Source organism: Gasterosteus aculeatus, chromosome 3, assembly GCF_964276395.1.
Source record: "Gasterosteus aculeatus chromosome 3, fGasAcu3.hap1.1, whole genome shotgun sequence".
NCBI classification, from domain to species: domain Eukaryota; kingdom Metazoa; phylum Chordata; class Actinopteri; order Perciformes; family Gasterosteidae; genus Gasterosteus; species Gasterosteus aculeatus.
Window position 1 is genome coordinate 4,230,473 of NC_135690.1, and position 22,230 is coordinate 4,252,702.

Below are 22,230 nucleotides of genomic sequence, written 5' to 3' on the forward strand. Positions count from 1 at the left end.
TCCTACAAACATTTTAAAAAGAATTTTGTATGGCTGTTATCTTCAGCGGCAACAATGACATCTTAGAGTTTTGTTGAGCTTAGCATGTGTTAAGCAATCAATTCTCTGCAGAAGATTGTTTTTTATTGGCTTTTCCTTTAGTTTTAACTGTCTCTTGTTGAACATCATGGGGATCAAATTTAAGCCACATTGATTTTCTTTTTTTTCATGGGATCTTGTTTACAGTTCATTCCTTCAAAGTTGAATTGTGCCAATTGAAAAATTATCCAATATTTGATCTGCGGTGCAGTGTTTATTATACATTTAGTCTGTGCATCTAACACATCAATTTGGCAATTATGTGTTTAGTGTCCACCCAATCACAAAGGTCAGGTTGAGCAGCTGAAGATGCTCCAGTGGTGCTGCGCAAAGATGATATGCAAATGTGTGCGAGGGGCCACTTGTACAATTAAATTAGAAATGATGATGCTTTTTGGTGATTTGACCCACAGGGCATTCTGGGTGCACCCAATACGTCCGTACAATCTACGGACGGGCCTGTGGGCAGTTTTTCCATAAATGGCGGTAAAAGGGGGTCATCGACTAACACAATCAATGTTCAGCGTTGTATACAAAAAACACGTGATCGATCATATGAGAGCATTTGTTATCGAAGCCGTGAGAGCGGTGTGCACGCGCGCACACACACACGGGCGCGCACACACACACACACACACACACACACACACACACACACACACACACACACACACACACAACACCCTCCCTCTCGCTCACTCTGCAGCGCTCTCTCTCATACAGCCGGGCAGCGAGACCGAGGCAGCCTTGCGAGAGAAAAGACGAGAAGGCAAGATAAGGAAAAAGCGAACGAGATGACGAGCTTCACCATGGCGCCGAGACCGCTGCTGGAACTCGCGTGGGTCCTCCTGGTCGTTCTCGCGCCCCAAGTCCGAGGTCTAATCGGCGACGAGGACCAGAGCCAGGACACCGAGTGCAAGATGAAGAGCGTCACCGTGTCGGCGCTGCCGTTTCTGAGGGAAAACGACCTGAGCATCATGCACAGTCCGTCGGCCTCCGAGCCCAAGCTGCTGTTCTCCGTCAGGAATGACTTTCCCGGGGATGTCGAGGTGGTGGACGACCTGGAGAACACCGAGCTGCCCTTCTTCGTCCTCGGTGAGTGCCGGAAACACAACTGTGCGCGCCGTTTGCCAGCCGCCAATTGAGCTGATTGAAATCCTCTCTGTAATACTTCACACCGGAGCACTTGTCTGTTAGCTTAGGCCTGGTTCCACACTACGTTTTAATGCTTCGAAATTCATTTGGCGCTATACAAAACCACAATTAATGTACAACGCCGTTAGCTTCGTTCATGTGTGATTAGCCTGTCACCAGCTGGTAATTAGTTAAGCGGCTGTTGCGATAAGGCTGTGGTGAGCTAACGTTAAGTCAAGGTTTAGCACTTTCTATTGCAATAGTAGGCCGCATAGCATCTTAATGCTAACACAATTATACATATTTATTTATATTTAACCTATTTGCCGGCGATACATTTATTAGACTATTGTTCCTGTCAAGCCTCGGATGTTCTCCCTCACGTTAGCTCACACGCGGGGCTCGAGTCGCTACATGTGTTAGCAACTAACGTTAAGTTAACTTAACCTTACTTGCTAGTAAGCGCACGAGCAGCCAAACTCCAGCCACTTTAGCATAACTTTAATATATGCTTCTGTTGTTACCTGGTCTCTTAATGCTGTCAGTGGCCAATGTGTGTTTTGTAACTGCTTCAAAGCTACTTGTTAGTTTTAGGGCATTATGTAACGCTTTCCAAGTTTAGACATAACCGATTTCAATGACCCTAACGTTAAATTAATGAATGAATGAGTGTGAGTTTGGCGGAAAGTGGCAAAAGTTTGCATTGTGGAAGTTACTGGCCACTGTCCATGGTGCTGAATGATCACGGTCGACGGTGGCGCATGGAGTACTGCGAGTGTGCTGGGAAACCGCAAGGTTAGCGGTTCGAGCCCCGGCTGCTACATGTCCCATGTCGTAGTGTCCCTGAGCAAGACACCTAACCCCTAATTGCTCCCTGGGAAAAAAAGTAAACGCCACAGGTTAAAAATGCAATGTAAGTTGCTTTGGATAAAAACGTCAGCTAAATTACCTGTAATGTAATGATCTCTGTTGCTTTAAAGTGATGGTCTCCCTCTGCTACTGCCTGGTCAGCTTTGTGTCTTTTTGGATGTTTTTGTGATAATTTGTGGTGTCCTGTACAATAATTAAGTAGTCTTATTGACCCCAAGACAGAAATCTACATGTTTATGTGTTAGCTGTTAATTGTAATGCACTGTCTCACCATACACGTGTCTTTATTGTAACTTTTCAAAGAAGTTTTTTGATGTTTTTAAAATGCCTTTTTTAATATCTGCATTTCACATGGATACTGTAGGTTTCTCTTCTCTGGCAGATGTGCATGGCTAAGGAAAGCAGCAGATTGGTACAATGGTTGTTTGAAAAACCAACAACTATGCACCTGGTTCTTACAACATCAAAAGATATCACCAATTAAGCAATTATCAACATAATTTCCTCTTAACACTGTATACCGGCTAATAGTGAATGGGAGGGTTGACTTAAAAGGGGGTGACGGGTTTGGACCAATTACATGTCTAGCATCCCATAGACGACAATCATGGACATTTTAATATTCCGCCAGCATACAGTATTACTAATGAATCACTGTGAAGCCTAGTTTATGCTTCTGCATTTTCAGAGAGACGCAAGGACACACAGACGCAAGAGCCCCTTGCGTGTCCCTTTCGTGCCTTTTCACACCTCCTTGCGTGCGTCGACCCATTTTTATAGGCTTGCATCAAAAGCTACGCAAGCCTCCTGCATCCCGCAAGGCTGCGATTGGTCTGCATCCTTTCCGATGTCTCACATTTCCGGTTTCATAGCACAATACCGCCATTATTAAAACAAAGATTTTTTACGAGAGAATAGATGAGATTGAAGAACTTTTGTCGGAATAAATCCGTAAATATGACCACTTCTACAACCCGTCATTGGCGGACTATGAGGACGCGCGGATGGCCTCCCGATTCATTCATCCTCGACCGGCAAACGTTGGTTTGCCGGTCGAGGGGTGCACAAAGTTGTGGAGGAAAATACGGGACAAATGTGTCCGGCGATGCATGGGGCGATAAAGTTTATGATAAATAAATAAACAAACCAACGACTTCCACACACAAAGACGTGACTCTATAGGTCCTATTCAACAAAAAAACGTTACTCCACTTGTTGTTCTGGCGGTGAATTGCTCTGCAACACACGCAAGCCTTTTAGAACCATAAATTGAAATCAGCTATGCGTAAAAACGCAGACGCAGAAGCATGCGCCAACACAGCTTGTGCCCAGGACGGGCTGTGTCTATTTGGAGGGTTTTTGGTTTAGAATAATCCGACGTAGATAAGAAAACGATTTATTGTGAACACAAGAAATTTAGTAGAAAGCATGCGGAATACAAAGAGTGTATGTGATCACCATTAATAGTCTATTTACAGTGAAGGGCCTTGAACTCCAAATGTTCTTCTCCCTCTAAGAATGTTCTCAAATGTACATTTGTTGTTGGAATTAAAATAGTATAGTCTACAATAGTGAGTTATGTAAACATTGCAGCAATGTCGGTTCTTTTATCTTTTTTATTAAATACTCAAGAATAATCCATAACAGTATTGCCAAGGACCTTAACAGATGATCGTAGTAGATCAATCCAATACCATACGGCGGAACTCCCGTGCGCAGCGAGTAGTGTGCATTTGTAAAAGGTGAATATGTCAAGAGTAACGAGTGCACGTAATTAGGTGAGATTCCGGTCAATTTTCAAAATAAAACGTTTTACAGAAATACCAAAATAAAGTTCTTTCTGTGGCGCGGTACTGTCTTACATAACTTTGTTAAATGTCTCTGATGTCTGTTCTGAGTTGTTGAGGAAACATAACCGTAAAACAACTGGATTTATTGTTTATTGCCAAAAACCTCTTCTTACCTGATTACATTGAAATAGGATCATGGCACCGCTTCATGAATGGGTGTGAATGGGTGAATGATGTCATGTAGTGTTAAAGCGCTTTCAGTGGTCAGAAGACTAGAAAAGCGCTATACAAGTACAGGCCATTTACCATTTACCATTAAATTACTTTCGCCTAATGCCTGTTACCAAGTAGAGTTTGAACGCACCATGTGAATCACAGTGACCTCCATTATTGTTTTCTTTTTATGAAAACACCTGGTTGTTTGTTACCTGAGTCCTTCTTTCAAGTGCTCCTGATACTCTGCAGCAACTGTCGAGAAAAACAAATTCAACCGTAATTTGCTCAAAGTACTTCCTCCCTGCTGTAATGCCCCTCCATGTGCACATGGCTTTGTATTTTGTTGGAGCCGCACTTACATATTGTCCTTTTTTGTTTTCTTGTTTGCATTCCAATCGTAACAGCTGGTATAAGGTATCAAAAGATCCGCAGGAAGTTGTCAGAACCCTCGCTGAGCATAATGCGCTTCATCGTCCGACCAGATGCTCAGTGTACTGACAATACTGCTCACCGCATTTTGTCAAAGCCGTGTACTAGGGAATATTTTGGGAGAAACATCTGTCTTTGTAAATGAATGGAGAGTAGATACGCACTTTTTAATCCTCTTAACTGACTAGAGTTCAGCCTTCTTTTAGCTCTACAGGCGATGGGTGTTTGACAGTAAAGAGACTGAGCATCACTTTATGCAGGTTTTTACATTCAGACAACTGATCTCTTCAATCAGTTTCACGTTCAGGGCTGTACCCTGGAACTCCTCCTCACACCGCCCCAGTCCTCCACCTTTTATCAGGACGGCTCATCCTCTGCTCAACCACGGTAATTACGTGAGTGTTTGAAGACCTCAGAGACAAACTATAAGAGATTTCTTTTGTGACACAACGCTCTGTTCTAGCTGAAGGAGGGAACAATAAAGCTGTTAAGCCACATTTTGGGAGGAGGAAGAAAAAAGGAATCTTTTCTTCAGGCACGCTGAGATTCTTTTTAATTTACATAGCGTATTAACCTCTTTTGAAGTGATATCATTTTTAAAAAATGTATCTGCTTTTATGAGTGTGTGTGTGTTGGTTCTGATACCATTTCTTTTTGGCCCGGGGTACCACCAATCATGTGATGTATTCACGAATCAGATAAGCAGGAGTCGGCAATCGGTATTGCTGATCATCGATGAGCTGTTTTTGTGGTTATTTTGTTAAAGCAGTTAGTTACATGGATAGACTGTTTTTTACAGTCCCAATGTTGCATTCACACCAAATAATTCTTTTTATTATCTGGTCTCAAAAAAGCAGGTTACGGTTAGTGAGTTTGATAACTTATTGGCTCGGATCGGTGACCTTATTTCTCAGCTGGACACCAACTACAGCGACGACAGGGGGACCATCCCAACGCTGATGAGCTTTCACGCCGCTGGGTCACGCCAATTCGTCGCTGCAGTTGAAAAATGGCAACTTGTGTGTCCAGGGTAGTTTCTTTTTGCGACAAATGTGTCGCACCATCGCAATAGAACGTAGCCTCAAAATACTTGTTTGGTCCAATCAGCGATCCAGAACACAGAAGCTGAGATCCGTTTTATGGGCTAAAAACAAAAGAAAAGAAAAACAAATATCCCCATAATTGGAAAGTTGAAAACATCTGGTACTTCAATTAATCAATAAATTATAACTGCTCTAAACATGCGGATCCATTACTAACAGCTACAGTAAATACTTGGCTACGTTTAATCATACAGATGCCTTGGGAAATCCCCAAAATAATTAAAAAGTATTGCAGGTTTCAGATGAAAGTACACACCTATGACTTCTCCACACATAAAATTCATGCTCAATAATTGATGAGAGAGAGATTTACAACTCAAATAGCAATGGACTATGACAATGGACTGTATCTGCGCTCCCACGAGCAATAAAAACGGCCCAAATATACTTTGGTCATAATGAATATGTTACAGAGAAACTTTATTTCCTCTATGCGTTGGTTGTCTGACACACACACGCTGATTTTACTGAGCATACTTTTTTTTTTCAGAGCCAAAATAACATTTCAACAGCTACATACCTCGCCACAACATTTCACCTTTCTGCTGACTGCAGTTGCCAACACTGTGTTCTCAATCCATCAAGATGGATTATTAAGACTGTGATTTGAATTGGTTTTTGGAGACAAATATATCCACTTTTTAAAAATGTCTATGCAAACTGCAGAAATTGCATTCTTGTATGTATGTGTGTATATGTATATATAGATAGATAGATAGATATGCACACACGTTTATGTATTTTTTTGTTCTTTCCCGCTCATTTATATGTTCGTACCGCACCGCTCATTTATATGTTCGTACCGCACAGCAATTAACCGCACATCCCCGGAATGTTCTGTAACTAAGAGTTTGCACGTTGAGGATTTTTAACAGTTGCTACGTGAAAGTGACTTTTAGGCAGGTCATTAAAAGTGTTAAATAGCTGGCTCATGAATAAACTAATAAATAAACTGCTGCAGCTTCACATGTTCGCCGTGCCTTTCATCCTACTCTCTGTGAGTAAAGTCATAGCTGCGCAGGACACAGGCTTTGTTTGTCTGAAGCTGCTTCTCAGCGGTGTTGACAATAAGTGATCTCCAGCAGAAGCCGGGCCATCTTATCTCCTTTATGGCAGCAGGTTGGCCACTTTTGGTGGTTTCAGACTCTCCCTGTGGCTCACCTGGTGCTGTTCCATCCACAATCTATTTTAGTTAATCTTTAGGTTTCTTGGTCTACCCTCTTTAATGGTGGCATGAATCCCTCAAAAGGAGATGCATTTATGGCACATAAAACAAATCTGATCAAGGCAGATATGTGAATGTGGCAGCACATGACATCCACTTGTGGGATGAACTGTATTCCACATTCATACTATTATGCTGGAATGACATGTTGACTAGTTGAGGTTTATAAAAAAAAAAAACATTTTAATGATTGTATGTCTTTGCTGTGCTGGTGGAAATACCAAGAAAATTAAATTTTCCAGATATATACGGTAGAATGTACGGATAACTTTATTTTAGTCCCTTGATTGACTGCTTTGGTGGTGTGCTAGCTACCACCATTAGCTTCCGTATATGGCATTTTACATTCCTGGAATTAGCCTGGTGGCTAGCAATCGTTTCCTTACCTTGTTTACAGTCACTGATTTTTACAAGATGAAAAACCTCTATTGAATGTCCTAACATTGTTGTAACAGAGCAGCTAATATTGTTAATATATATATATATATATATATATATATATATATATATATATATATATATATATATAATATGTGTGTGTGTTAATATTTGTTGTGAATTCTTCACGAGAGAATGTTGACGCTTTTATTTTGAAATTTTATTTTGACAGCGCATGTTTCCGCTTCCGGTACCGCGAATAATACACGCTACGCGACACGGACAGTAGATCCGTTACATTGAGTCATTGATGATGTAAGTTATGTTACCTCAATTTGTACTCATCTGCTCACACTGTTAAGTCTGTTAGCTTAGGTGTGTTTACTGTGTTCAGTGTTAATTCTGTAATGTAGCCATTCCATAATCGCTCAATGTTGAGCTAAGTGGCTAATCTGGCTAGCGAGCCTGCATTATTCAGTTTGCAATTTGTTTTCTGTGTTTATTTCAGAAACTCCATCTTTACGTTCAACTTCCTGTCCACTATGTAATTCCTTCTGTCAATTGATCTGTGAGCCTGCATAAACGGATAAATACAGAAGGATATTCACCAACCTGATGTCTGCGTGTTCTCTGACCGGAACCCTGTAGTGGTCAATGTCCTACAACAATTCAGCATCTCAGGGGGCAAATCCCCAACAATATTGTTCCCCTCTGTTATTAAAGTCATTTTTTCGCAGCCGGCTGGGCCTCACCCTTCCCCTCACTCACTCACCCCATCACCCAACTGACCGACCGGCTGGGCCTCACCCATCTCCATAGTCACCCCCACACTCACTCACCTGACCAACCAGCTAGGCCTCACTCAACCCCACACTCACCCTCTCATTCATCTGACCGACCAGCTGTTCTCTTGTTTTAGTTAACAATATTAATATTGTGGTTGAACCTAAATGCTAAAATGGTTCAGGTACAGTGATTCCACACATCATAGCCCTTTTGAACTTGAGACTTGGTTTTGAGTAAGCTAGAGCTATATTGCAGTTGATTGTGTTTGACGTTTAAAGTGTTTGTTGAAAAAATGTAACTATACTCTCAAAGGAAGGTATCGATGCCATTTGTTCAGAACTATAATCCAAACTGGAAATGACTCATGGAATCTAAACCCATTGTAATCATTAGGTGAAATTGAATCTTTTGAGTGGCAGCCCAATTATTGTTATCACTTTGTAGCAACATGAATAACAGGTAAACGAGGTGATTTATGAAATGTTGATTAAATGTGTCTGACCCTTTAGGAAAAGTGTGGAACCTGCTCACAGTGATACAAAATCGATCGCGTGCCATCGATTAAAAAAAGCCGTCACGCCACACATGCGCACATTAGAAACTAATGCTAATTAGCGAGTCTTGCTTACTAACGGAGGCATTCGATTTCATTCCAAAGCAACCCAGGCTGACTCCAGTAGGGTAATGACCAAGAATGTGACGGTTTCCTCCTTCTGACAGATGAAAGGCTTCTTGTTTTCTACATATCGACTCGTTGGAGCGCGGTCGGTCCCCCTCCCCTCTCCTGCCAGCCGGCACGGAGGGAGGTTGATCGCCATGACCTGGTTAGTTGAAAAGTAGCTCGCAAGCCGGAAAAGTGTGGGCACCCCTGCTCCACAAGTCCTGTTAAAATAATTAACTTACTGTAACCCTGCGGCGGTTTTCAGAGGATCTTCACTTAATCATAATTGCGTTAAGCACAAGCTCACTTCTATTTGTACTTAAATGAACCAAAAGTTTTCAGTGATTTAACATACGCATTTCAGCTTCAATAATACTAATAGCACAGATGCTTTTTACACAGGGTTGTCATATTAAATTGCAAAAGGGCTAATCTTGCTGGCATGTATAATTGTAAAAAAGCATAATCTGAAAGTGGAAAAAAGAAGAGCAAAATATAAATTCTTTGCTTTGAAATAAGAAACGTTTTACTACTTTTTGGAATATTATTATCCCAGTGTTACCATTGTAATTGTAGCAATAAAGCCTTGAATAGGCCTACTTAAAAAATATTATTAATATTGCAATTGGTGTTCTTTGAGGGCTGGTTGGTATGGCCAAAAATCCATATCACAAGATTCTGACGTGTATCAAAGATTTTTTTTGTTGTTGAGTAAACCCATTCATTCTTTGACGCCGAAAAGGACGCTAGCCAACTGAACAGGTTTTTACCACTGTTTTTTGTTGTTAGCTGCTAGCGTTAGCTGTTGTGGCTGCTAGGGTTGCCACCAGAGCCCATACCAGCGGCTCGACCAAATTTGCAATAAACCGTTTTCTGATCTAACTTGGGTGGGAATTTTAAAAATCAAAACAGACCCAGCTCCTCTCTTGGGCAAAGGTTGTGTTGGTGCATCTCTGGTGTCTCATTGTTCCTCCAGTATCGCTCTTTTCCGTGTTTCCATATGGTGACAGTTTCTTCTTTTACTGATAGAGGGCTGCGAGCTGTAGTTCGGTGGGGTAATTTTATGAATGTACAATTATTAGTTTTACAAATTGTTTGTGTCACGACAGTTTGTGTCATGGTGTTTTACTCTCTTAAAGAGTGTTTGTTGTGGGTTATTCATTGATGTTATAAAGTTATAAGCATGACGCAATCTCAATCTGCACGGTCGGAGCTACTGCCGAAGACCAAAGTCAGTTACGGCTTGACACCGGTACGTGAAAAATTCATACTGTAAGGAAATCTTATTACGGTTGAAACGGAATACTGCACAGCCCTAGGTTCTTCTCCCCCACAATTCACAAGTACTCGCATGATGAACTCACCTAATGTAATGTGCTTTGTTTGAACACAAACAAACTGTCTTCTGTTGGCAACATAATTTATATGAATGCCATATTTATGCAGCTTTTCCAATAGATTATTTTGTCACTATAGAAAGAAGGGTCTATAGTAGGGCTGTAAATAGATTAAAATAAATGAACAAATTAATTAATCGTGATTAATCACGATTAATGATTTAGCTGGCTCACATCCCCTGACGTTATGTCATCACTTATTTGACAGATAATTAGAAGATAATCATTATATCCAAATAGGGGCTGGACTTCTGTGAATTGGATTGAAATTAAAATTCAAACTGGTTTCAATGAAGTGATTTGTGTGTCCCTACATATTCTTTGAAATTTTAGCAAGCAGCTTTCTTTACAACTTGAGACAGAGCGGAGATTGTCTTTGCTTGTCCTTGTAGATGCTTATAAATTTAATGATCTAAAGGACAAAAGATATCCAAGATTAATCTGATTTACCATGTAAGCCCCTTCGCGGAGTGAAAAACATACTAGACCAATATATCTCTGCACTGCAGAAAGTCTCTTAACTACACCCCATGTTCCCCGGCTCCCTTGCAGCTTGTTGATATACTTTTCAAAAATGATACGACTGCCCACATGTGTTTTTTATTATGCTGTCCGACCGCTGAAGATCAAGGGAGAGAGAAACTGTAATCAGTATGCAGGCTCACAGAGGCCACTGGGAAAGGGAACCGGGAGTTGGACAAACAGTCAGAGCGCCGCCTCGATATATTTTTTCCACCCTCCCTTTAAGATTAAGGTGTAGCAATTTATGGGAACCCATGAACAGGTGGCCCTTCGAGACCTCTTACAGCAAATAAAACGAGAGATTGAGGAATCTTATCAATACGTGCACACTCACACAAACACCCACACCACAAGTGAGGGGAGAAATTCCGGAATACAAGAAGAAGGGAAAGGTGATCTGGCGACGGTGCTTGTATTAGCTTCCGTTAAGAGGAAGCAGGCAGGAAAGAAGCGGCAAGAGCGGCACACCCGTTTCTCCGTTTTCCCCCTGATGTCCTGATTTCATCACCCCGACAGAAGCAATACATCTTAATTTGCTTCTGTCATCACAGGCTGCCCTCGATCTGTCAGCCTTCAACCTCGGGAGGAAGGTGTTACACACCAGAAGGACATCGGTTCAAAGGCAGCACGACATCCTTTTTTCCTTTTTTGAGGCCCGGGTTGGTTTGCGGTTCGATTGAAGTCAGGAAAGCCAGTTATTTTATCAGATATTTTATTTTCTAGCCTATACAGGCTTACTGAACTCCCAACCTGCCGAGATTATGGATACGGGAATGGAAGCTTATCTATTCATCCAGTTTTGTGTTTTTTTGGGTCCTTTCATTACCATTTATCAATTTAGAAGGTTTGTTCCTTCCCTTTCAGGCCGTTCCTGCCCTGAGCTACCCAGTCATCCCGTTCCCCCTGCCTGTCTGTCCCGGTGCAAACTGACGGCAGAGCTGCCTCTGTTGGTTCAAAAAACAAGTTAAGCATCAGCTCTACATCTGTCCACGGTCTGTGTCTCAACAATACGTTCATCACGTGCTATATCAAGGGTGTAACATATGAAAACAGAGCTCGGCAGTTGGTGTGTGGGAGGCCTCTGTCTCATTGAGCACGCTTCTCAAGTTTCTTACTTGCGACAAAAAAGAGGGTTATAGAAGCTGGAGCTGGCTGAACGTTCCCTCAAATAGGATGTGACGTTAAGCTGATGATTAAACCCATCGGGGGCGACCGGTAAAGGGAAGCGAGAGACAGGCGACGCGAGAGGCAGAGGAGAGAAGGTGACAGGAAAGGAGACTGAGGGGTGGGTGGAAGGAAAGATGAGTTCAGGATGAGAGAGTTACAGCAGTGTGGAGAAAAAAGAAGCAGGCACGATGCATTTCTCTGGCTGTCAGGCGCGGGCTCTTTCTATTTACTTCTCAGCCCTTCTCATGGTTTCTGCACACCTGCCCGGCTGTCCTTTTGTTTGTACCTCCTTTGTTCTTCAGGAGGCCTTTGCTGTGCTAACTGCGAGCGGGCATCTTTCCCTTTCGCAACGGCAGATTTGTACCGACTACCAGCCAAGAGCCCCTATACCTTGGCAGCGATTGGACATATCTTTTTTTGTTTCACTCATTTCAATTTTTTTCTCTGGTTGCAACAGCCAGTGGGAAAACACAGATGCAATATTAATCATCATTGTCCTACAGAGATGCACAGCAAAGAAACCGGGCGGATGGAAACGTGTGCGAACAAACACGATCTTTATAAACCCTCCCTCTGCAATGGATGGTAGTAGCTCCAGTGCAAACCGTTCATAGCTGGGGTGTGGATTATCACGATACCTAAGTGGCGAAGTTATTGTGATTTGATCAGAGTAGTGCTATATCAAACATGGCAAAATGCAATATATTGACTTAATAATGGCACAATATAGGAAAATGAGCAGAGCGGACACCGACAGGGGAGGGGAACATGTGAACCCACCGTGTTACAAAGTGTTAATTTTTGTGACATCTACAGATAATTAGGATAAACAACTCCAAATGGACTTGGTTACGAAGCCGCAATCTTCAGCTCCAGTGTGGGAACAATTTTGCTTTAAGACGAATGAGCGAAGAGAGCCAATAACGTGAACAAGCTGGTACGTCGACTTTGTTTAAAAGCAGTGGCAACGAAAAGAGGCAACACAGCTAAAGCTAAAATCTCACCTAAAACAACAATAACCATCCGCCCAGTCTTTCAACCTGAACTACTGTCGGTTCCTCACGACTGCTCGTTCAACTCTTTGAGCCGGCCGATTGTTAGCAGGAACGGGCCACTGTATCTTTCCCTGCCATGGAGTGCGTCGCCCTGCTGGTGGTTGAAGCCCCCCGGGTTAATGTGCCCATGTCACATTTTCTCAATTTAGGATTTTTTCACATTCCGATTCTAATGTCCATTTATTCTGACGAATAAAACGTTCTTTGTTCTTTGAAAGAGCGTACTTGTATTACTATGCCGAGCGTACTTGTATTACTATGCTGTTATATTGTCATTATGTTATCCGACTTGCAATAAGTGCATTTCAACCATAAGAATATAGACACAAAAGAACAAGAAAGAAGGGGCCATTTCATCAAATACATCTTGCTATAGATTCTATAGACTGAAGAGCTAGTATAATCAGGGGTGCACATAACTGGTACACAGGTACGCATGCGCAACGAAAATCAACAATGCGTAATGCCACTTGTGTTACTTTGCGCCTTTTGCGTACCGATCATCTTATCAAATCTTACACATGTTGCTTGTCAACTACTGTCAGAGATGTCCAAAAAGCAACAGACCTTAAGCAGCTTCTTTGGCGTTTCACCACCTACAAAGAAACGCCAACTGGAGCCTGAGCCGAAGAAAATACTTAATACTTATAATACTTTTCGGAAAAGTGGCTCCAAGATGTGCAGTGGCTTGAAGCGAACGATGAGCGCACTGAAATGTGGTGCAAGATTTGCCGCTCACATCCACATCTAGCGGACAAAACAGGTGCGTTTTATAAAGGCTCCAAGAATTTCAACCATCCTTTATTTGACGAACATGAAAAGAGCTAGGAGCACGTGAATGTGGCGCAAGCCATTGCTAATAAACAAGCTAGCCGAGAAGAAATGTCCAGTCGCCCACTTGGCAGATGGCGAGACCAGCTGAATGAAGAACAGCGGCAAGCTCTGTTCAATATTTTTCTCCTCGCCTTCCATTAAGCTTAACGCGCACGTCCCATGTCTTCCTATTCTGAGGATGTTCCTTTACTGAAGCGGCTCGGAGTAAATGTCGGAGGTGCATATCATTCACGTGAGGGGGGCGCACGGATCATGCAGAGCATTGCGCGCACACTCAGCGGGGAGTTGCGAGCCAAGTTGCAGTCTGTTGAATTTTGGGGGCTGCTTTTTGATGGATCTGAGGACATCACAAAAACTGAGCAGGAAATCGTTTACATTGTGTCTGTGTCCAATAACGGACTTTCTTGGACTGATTGAACTGGGTGCTCACCGAACCGCGCAGGCCATAACAGACGGGCTTGTGAGACTTTTCCAGGACACGGGCTTGGATGACTGGACAACTAAGTTAGTCGCTGTGTGCACAGACAGGGCTGCTGTTAATGTCGGTATATACAATGGCGTTGTACCAAAACTCCGACAACTTGCTGCAGTTGGAGACTCCGTTGTGCACATTCTGTGCACAGCACACACACTTGAGAATTGCGCAAAATCAGCTGATCGCAACGTTCCTTACTGTGAGACATTTAATCGCTCTGTGGTCAAGCTGCTGCAGTTTTATTTACAGAAAGGTGGAACAAAAAAAACTGCTGCACTGAAGAAGCTGTGTGAAGAAAATGGGATTTCCTTTGTGAAACTGGGTAAGTTTCATAATATCAGGTAGTCTGCATGGAGGCATGAAACACTGTTAAAAATATCAAGACTATTGCCAAGTGGCTATGAGTGATAACAGTGACTTGCGGCACATCTGCACAGAGCGTTTTCAGAGCTTTCTGTCAAACATGATTGACATTGGCAACATTTTGAAGACCAAATCCATTAGGTTTCAGAAGGAAAAGCTGACCATTGGAGAATGTAAGGATGAACTCATGGTGGCCATTGGACAGTTCGCACACTGTTTCTAATGATGATGCTAACAGAGACAAGACAAACTTACTCAGGGGGTTAATTGAAGAGTTTGAAATCAGATATGACTCCCTCAAGTCATGTGATCATTTCTTAGTATTTGATCCTTCAACATGGCCTCAGGAAATGCAAGACCTCTATAGTTTTGGAAACACAACAGTTTGCAGCATTCTAAAGAAATATGAGGCCACCTTACAACTTGACAAAGACACCACTGTGACAGAATGGATGCGCTTAAAGCAGGCAGGAAAATGCCTGGAAGCCTCTTCTGTGTATGACTTCTTGTATGAGGTCCAAATAGTAAATACAAGTAACCCTTACTCCAAAATCAACAAGGTGGTTAAGCTGTCTCTTACACTGAGAGGATTCTCACATCTCAACATAATAAAAAACAAGTACAGAGCTCGTCTGTCACATGCTCGTCTCTCCGCCCTGATGCACATTCACCTGTCAAAGCAGACCACAGAGACATTTGACCCAAAGCAAGCTGTTGACCTGTGGATGAAGACAGCTAATCGGAGAATCAACCAAGGACAGGGAGGTGCATCTGCAGCATCTTCTTCATCTACCATGCAGGAAGCTGAAGCAGAGGACAGTGGGGGCGACACTGAGGACGGTGAGGAATGCTGCACTTAGACCACGCTACGTATGGAGTGAGTACCAAACACCATCTCCCGGTACTCACCTGAGTAACTCACTGAAAAGGTTATGTGCACCCCTGAGTATAAGTACAATTGAAATGCAACACTTTGTTAGTCTTTTTATTCAAGGTAGAGTCTGTGGCCCTAATGTCATCAGAGAGCTTGTTCCACCATTTCGGAGCCAGGACAAGAGCCGTGATCTTGTTGAGTGTTTTGTTCTCAGTGAGGGAGGAACAAGCAGTTTGGCAGATGCAGAGCGGATTGTGGGATGTAGGGTTTGACCATGTCCCGGATGTAGACTGGACCCGATCCATAGTTCACAGTGACTTCTGCGGTTAATCCAAACTTTCTGCGGCGCTTGATATGATTTGGCATGTCAATTATGGGAAGAACCGACCATTTAAACTAACTTCAATCCCGCGTTTAAGTTGTCCTCAGTCGTTTTGATGCTCAGAAGTGATTACCTCCAGCACGACTTTGCGGCAGCGTACCTGATGCAGTGTGTCTGTCACCTTCACACACCAACCTTACTTACTGATTGAACCCTGTAAAGAGTTTCAGCTCCACTTGCACACTGTGAAATAGCAGATTATGTTAAATCCAAATAAGCTGACGTTGCCGTGTTTCAGTGGGCAGCTGTAAGTTGTTTTTACTTATACATTTGAACACAGGGGGCAATCTAATAAAAATACCCAGACAGGATATTTATAACAAGTACCAGGAACTGGTTAAACCATAAAAAAATAAATATACCCTTAAAAAAAGCGATCTGGAGTGGTGTAGATGGACGAAGGAGAATGTGTTGATTAGTGTGTGCGTGCATGTGTCAGTTTGTATCCATCGAGCGGGGCAACCCCTCCAATATAATGGTTGGGGTAAACACTGTATAACAATGAGAATGTACAATTTAGTATTCACTCACTGGCCAATTTATTAGGTACACCTTTATTAGATACACCTAGTAAAAGTTTGGCCTTCAGAACTGCCTTCATTCTTAGTGGCATACTTTAGATCAGTTGTGCCCAACCAGTCGGGCTGAGTTCCAGTCGATCGCGAGGAATTTTGACCCTAGGATAGACACTTTGTTGAGGTGTTGAACACAGAACTTGACCCACAGCCATACTAAGTTGGGTCATGGTGCCCACACTCTTACACATTAAACAGTAACATTTGAGTACAACACAACATTAAACGGTATTATTAACAGTATGTATTATGATTGTTAAAACTGTATTTATGTGTCAGAAAACAGTGTCCTATATAGGTGCGCAATATTGTGGCTACGCTACGGCTTTCGGTATGGCTTGGTAGATCTCGATACACTATCAACTTTAAAAGTAGATCTTGGTTCAAAAAAGATTGGGCACCCCTGCTTTAGATGGAAGGTGTGTAAAACAGAAGGCATGCAGAAGGCAGAGTTGAGAATGCAGAAGGCAGAGTTGAGATGGGGAACAGAAAAAGAAACTTAGGGCGAGGAAGTGATGGATGGAAGAGGTGTATTTGCTTTTGTTCCAGCATCATTTATCTCAGGTGAACAGCCGAGAGTCTGTATGACAGACGATGATGATCAGAGGGCAATCGTCCGTGCACTTCCTGCGATGCGCAGGCCCGTCGATACCAACATTAGGAGTGGAATGGTGCTGGAGAGACACAGGGAGAAGGAAAGATGGAGATTGCAGAATAAAATGGACTATGATAAAATAAACAAAAATAGAATACATTTTTAATGTAAAAAAAACGTTGATGGTGTTTCATGAGTGGGGAGGGAAGGAGACAATTAAAGAAGCTTAGATTCTGTGTATGTAACTGTGTGTGTAACTCATATTCTGTGTAACTCAGTGCTTGCTGCGTACCTCTTGAGTGTGCACTCTGTTGACAATAATAGACAGCATGGCGATATTTGTGTTGAGTTCAGTGGTCGCGGCTAAATTCTGGAAGGGACACAAAAGTTGCTCTAAGAGAAACTTACCCCACCACTAATGTCCAGCCTTGCCTTGAAACCTGACTGGTGGGGGTCAAGGAGATTGTTACGGTGGAGATAGGAGGAGAGGTGGTTAAAGATAGCACGTTCAAGAGTTTTGGACAAAGAGCGATTTGTACGATTATGGAAAACCTGGAAAAATCAAAATATTTATATGTTCATGTGGTTCATTTAAGATACGTTTGAAGTAATTCATATGGTTTTAAAGAGACGCTCAAAATATAAGCAGCGCAAATAATTCGCACCGTGGTTGTGTGAACGCATAACTGAAGTTTGGTGGGCGTAAAAACAGTAGCTCAGATCATCCAAGTGTAGATTTATCTGTGGTTGGCTACATATGGAAAAGTGAATGTCAAGACCCCGAATGAGCAGAATCTAAGTAATGTGGAGGCAAAATATTCAATATTTGAAACATGGGTGAGTGGCATTAACGAGCCATTGCAGGAAGCAGACAGTGCGGCGCTGCTAGCGAAGCTACTACAGAAACCCCATCAGACGGTGACTGCTAGCGAGGCAGTAAACATTAAAAAAACAGACTTTCTTGTGGCCTAATTGAATGGTAGGGGAAAGACACGGTATGCGTTGGAATTCTCATTGTTATTTTAATACTACATTTTCTCACTTCTTCATGTATACATTGAGATTTCACAACATCTTTAGTCATGGAAATTTTGTTTGAAGTCATGGAAAGCCATCGGTCAAAATGTGTATGAAACCTGCTGTTACAAATAGGGCTGTCAATAAAAAATTCAAATAAATGACTTTAGAAAGCGTGTATTTTAGACACTGTCTAATTGTTTGTTTGTTTTTAACACAAAACTACACACATGACCATCTTGGAGATGGATTGGATGATGTTGAACTAATGACTCTTCCCGCTGTCCTTGTGAACTTTGCTGTGCCATCAACTCTCCATCATTTGACAACTGTGTCTGAAGTGCCAACAATCGACATTTAGCCAGGACGTTTTCCACATTATGGTCTTTTAGGTACCCAGATGTGATCCCCTGCCGACTGCAGGGTAGATGTTGAGATGGACGTAGCCTAGCAGGTACCAACATGTTCTGGGCACAGTCCCGGACGAGTGCTCCGTTTGCCACTCAGCACCTTCTGTTTGACACATGGAGGAATTCTTCTACACAGTTTTACTTCCAATGCAAAAAGCTTTTTCCGACCTTTAATTCAGCAAGACTTATCTGATGGGAAGAAATCATACACACACACACGGACAGAGGGAGGCGGCTGTGAATGCATATACAAATGTAAATCTCCATACATTCTGTCCCTCGTTGTCATTAATTGTTAAATTTACACACCGTCCCGTCCTCTGATGGGCCATATGAGCGAACAGATGTTACCGTCTTGGCCCAGAGGAGGAAGACGGACGACCTGTCTTCACAGCTGAAGCTGAGAAATTGTGTTGTTTTTTCTTCTTTTTTTTGGTGGTGGAGCAGCATTTGCATTCCACACTACACCCTTCACTCCGGCTGCCCACACTACAACAACCTCCGCTCCCTCTGCTGACAGGAGACTTGTTTAAAGGGGGGGGAGTAACATTTTTTTTTCTTTCTTTCTCTTGGCGGGGGTTCTTAACTGAAGAGATACGCCTCTGTTACTAAGTGTGCAGTAAAAAGTGCACCCTGCACAACATTGTCAACTTCAATAGTTCTCCAGGCAGCTGCCACACAATATATTTTTAAAGATCAAATTATCAACAAACACAAGAAAGCACTCTCTACAGCCTGCCCCCCACCAAGCTCTATTAATATATACGCAATTTCCCAGTATTATTTCTGGGCGGCAGTGTTCCAACGCTGAAATGAAACCACGGCCTGGTTTATTTACAAGACCATCGCGTTTAATTAACGTGCCGATGATTCAGCGGACCGAACACCCCTCAAGAAAAGAAGTGCCGCTTTGCTTAATTACTGCAGAAATGAAATTTTAATAAAGCTAACAGAGGGAGTCGACTTGAAATCTGTGAAGCCATTAAGTGAACGAAGGTAAGGAAAGCCCGGACTAAAATTAAAAGTCAGCTGGGAAACAAAAAAGCAAGGGAGCAATTAGGCCAAGTGCTCTGGACATTTTATTGGAGCTTTGCTAGATGCACCAACAATTTATTTTCTGAGAAGAAAACTTCATCTATGCTTCATCTATCTGCTTCTTTATTCACTGTAATATAACACAATAATATTATGATTTGTAATGTGTTCCTCCCTAAAAGTTCCACCACATTTTTTCCCTTTAAAAAAAAAATACAACACATGCAGAGTAACCATGAGGCATCACCTGCTGTGGTTTGCGCCACGCTGGTTGTTGAAGGCATTTAGGACTGTGCGGGCCTTGAACAAATGAGAATTTATACGTGCAATAAGACAAACGGCAGACATAATTAAGATGGATGTTGGTTTGGCCTGGGCTGCCGAAGTAAAACAAGCAAGCAAAAGCCAAAAATGAGAAGCATAGTAATCATGTTGGCTATGCTTTGACCCCCAGGATAGCGCTTACACAAACTGAGGCATGGTGGGAAAGTAAAAACTTCTTCTTTTTGACGACGGTCATAGTTTGGCCCGCCGTTAAGCAAAAAAAAAACATAAGAATGTGTGTATATATACATATTTATTCTTGGTACAAATCATAGCCCTGCGGCGCATGTTGCATGTCAGGAATCAAACAAAAACTAGTTAGGCGCATTTGCATACCATGATTGACTTTTTTGTAGAGCATGTCCAAGAGCAAATGTGTGCCAAATTTCCTAAAAATAGATTGCTAGAGGCTCTGTGCCACTGTTGTCTCTCAGCTCTGCCAAAACAGTGATTGTGAGTCATTATTGGTGAATGTATGTCTGTGTAAAGACTGCTGCAGACGTCTATGCCTCGTCATTGTTGCACTGGCAAAGCAACAGGAAGTGCAACCTCTCAATTAAGAAAGCGGCTGCTGCGCAATTGATGACGTAACAGGGCTGTCTCTCAGCGTCCCGTGCGTTTCTTGGAATGAAACCGGTAGACGCGCGTGTGTGACGTCACGTCATTTTTTTCCCCGATGGAACCCTTCAGACGGGGTCAATTTATGAATGAAAGTTAGAACGTTCTGTCACAACGATGTTGTTACGTATCATCACGCTTTTGGCTTTTGTTAGTGGGTATACGGTGTATACCTGCGTATCACTTAGACTACACCACTGGCTTCACTTCATCGCATCGTTGTCCCGTGTATTGTCAATAGCGCCACTCTTGCACTGTGCTCCTAAATCATTTTTTAAGTGCGCACATACCTATTTTTAGGCGCAAATGCGAGTGAAATACTCACACTCTAGAGCCCTGCTAATGCACTTCATAGTCTTTCTATGAACATCATGTACTAAAAAATACTTGAGATCGAGACCTTAACCTTATGTTTACAATGTTTACTGTAATAAATCAAGTAAAAAGTAGATTTTCTCTTAGACTTCTATAAAATCAGACTACAATCAGAGCGCCTGCCGGTCAGCAGTATTGCGACTGCTTAACTCATGCAAAACCCCAATAGGCCTAGGCGCCTCCCCTCCTGACTGCTGACAAAGTCCTTCGACAGCCATTCAAACAGCTGGTAATGTGCTCAAAATGCGCCCCAATCCTGAAAAGACTATGCAGTGTCTTGCGTAGCGTACTCTTTAAAGTCACTCTTTGAAATTGGCAAATGTACACAGTTTTGAAAATTGGAATGGCAGCATTTTGAGATGTATTTAATTACTGGCAAAATGTTTTTTTCCCATTAGGTCACTTGAATAAATGTAATAAATGATGAGGGACTTTGTTCTAATTTAAGCATTCGTTTGTATTGTTTTTTACTATGTAAAGTGTCCCGAGTGCCTTTTTAATCACTATTTGAATAAAATGTATTATCATTATTATTATTATACAAAAAATAAACCGTGTCCTCTGTATTAAACGCCAGAGGTATTGAGTTGCAAATTTGATGAATTTAGCCCTGAAAAACGGCTTGCAACTCTCCTTCGTCTCACCAATGACTTGATCCTGGATCCTGGAGTTGAAAATTCATGATATTTTCCCACAAGGACAATGAATAAAATGTGTAGTATGTTAATAGTATGTTATATAAAAGCTTGCCTCAAGGAAATTAAATAGCATTTATTCCCCCGAATTGACTGGCATTAATACTGTTCATTTCCAGCAAGTCGTCACTTAAATCCCCACATCCACTTTGTAAGAACCAATCTGACAAAATCCCATTAAGTCGCCGGACAGAGTTGTGATGAACTAACTGATGCAAGCATTGATCTTGCCTTTTTTAACCACAACACTGCTGCTATTGGCTTAATTTTTTATTCACTCTCAGTCCGTAGCCTGTAAACTGGTAAGACGTGGAAAAACCAAGGTTGCACACATTTGTCAAGATGAAGAGTTCAGTGAATAGGCACATTACCCTCTATCTTTGATTCCGTTCTAGCAGCCTGACTTTGTCTGTTGCCTGATAGTCACTCTTCTTTCTTGTGACCGAGATCAGTCTTGCGCTGCTTCAGAGTGATGGTAGGAAGTCGAGCAGAATGACATAAACTAGCACCTCCTGAGAGTCACAGCGCATCCAGCAAACATGAGGTTAATCCTTCAAGCCCATTAGCACCCCTCCCTGGCGGTCGTCATTGACTCCCATTGAATCCATTATGATTTTCTTACCCTTTTAATTCGACAGGACAAGGCTGAGACAAAGTATGTTGCTTATATGCCTCTTCGCCTCTGTCACTCACTGATTATAGTGTTGCGGTCTGAATAAAAATATCTAAAACATACTTTGGTTAAAATACCAAGGATCATTATTATTGGCATCTTTTTCAGCCTGCCTAAAACAGGTCTACTCAAAAGGACCCGTTTGGGGTCTTGATGCTAATGAACCAGCTAACC

General features: G+C 42.2%; 1 protein-coding gene and 1 long non-coding RNA gene across 6 annotated transcripts in view; both read left to right on the forward strand.

Annotated features, from left to right (window-relative positions):
• Positions 1-743: 743 nt before the first annotated feature.
• The window catches only part of astn1 (astrotactin 1), a 306,692-nt gene continuing 285,205 nt past the window's right edge, over positions 744-22,230 (forward strand). For 2 of the 5 annotated variants that reach the window (XM_040170931.2, XM_040170935.2), the window contains exon 1: positions 744-1,173. In XM_040170931.2, coding sequence (XP_040026865.2) covers positions 873-1,173 — 301 coding nt within the window. In that variant the 5' untranslated portion in view covers positions 744-872. The remainder of the gene's footprint in view (positions 1,174-22,230) is intronic. The other 3 variants (XM_040170930.2, XM_078098869.1, XM_040170929.2) reach the window with 2 other exon arrangements.
• On the forward strand, positions 7,455-7,834 carry LOC120815877 (uncharacterized). The gene is made up of 2 exons (XR_005711780.2): positions 7,455-7,538; positions 7,732-7,834. It is a non-coding gene; the product is annotated as an uncharacterized LOC120815877 (long non-coding RNA).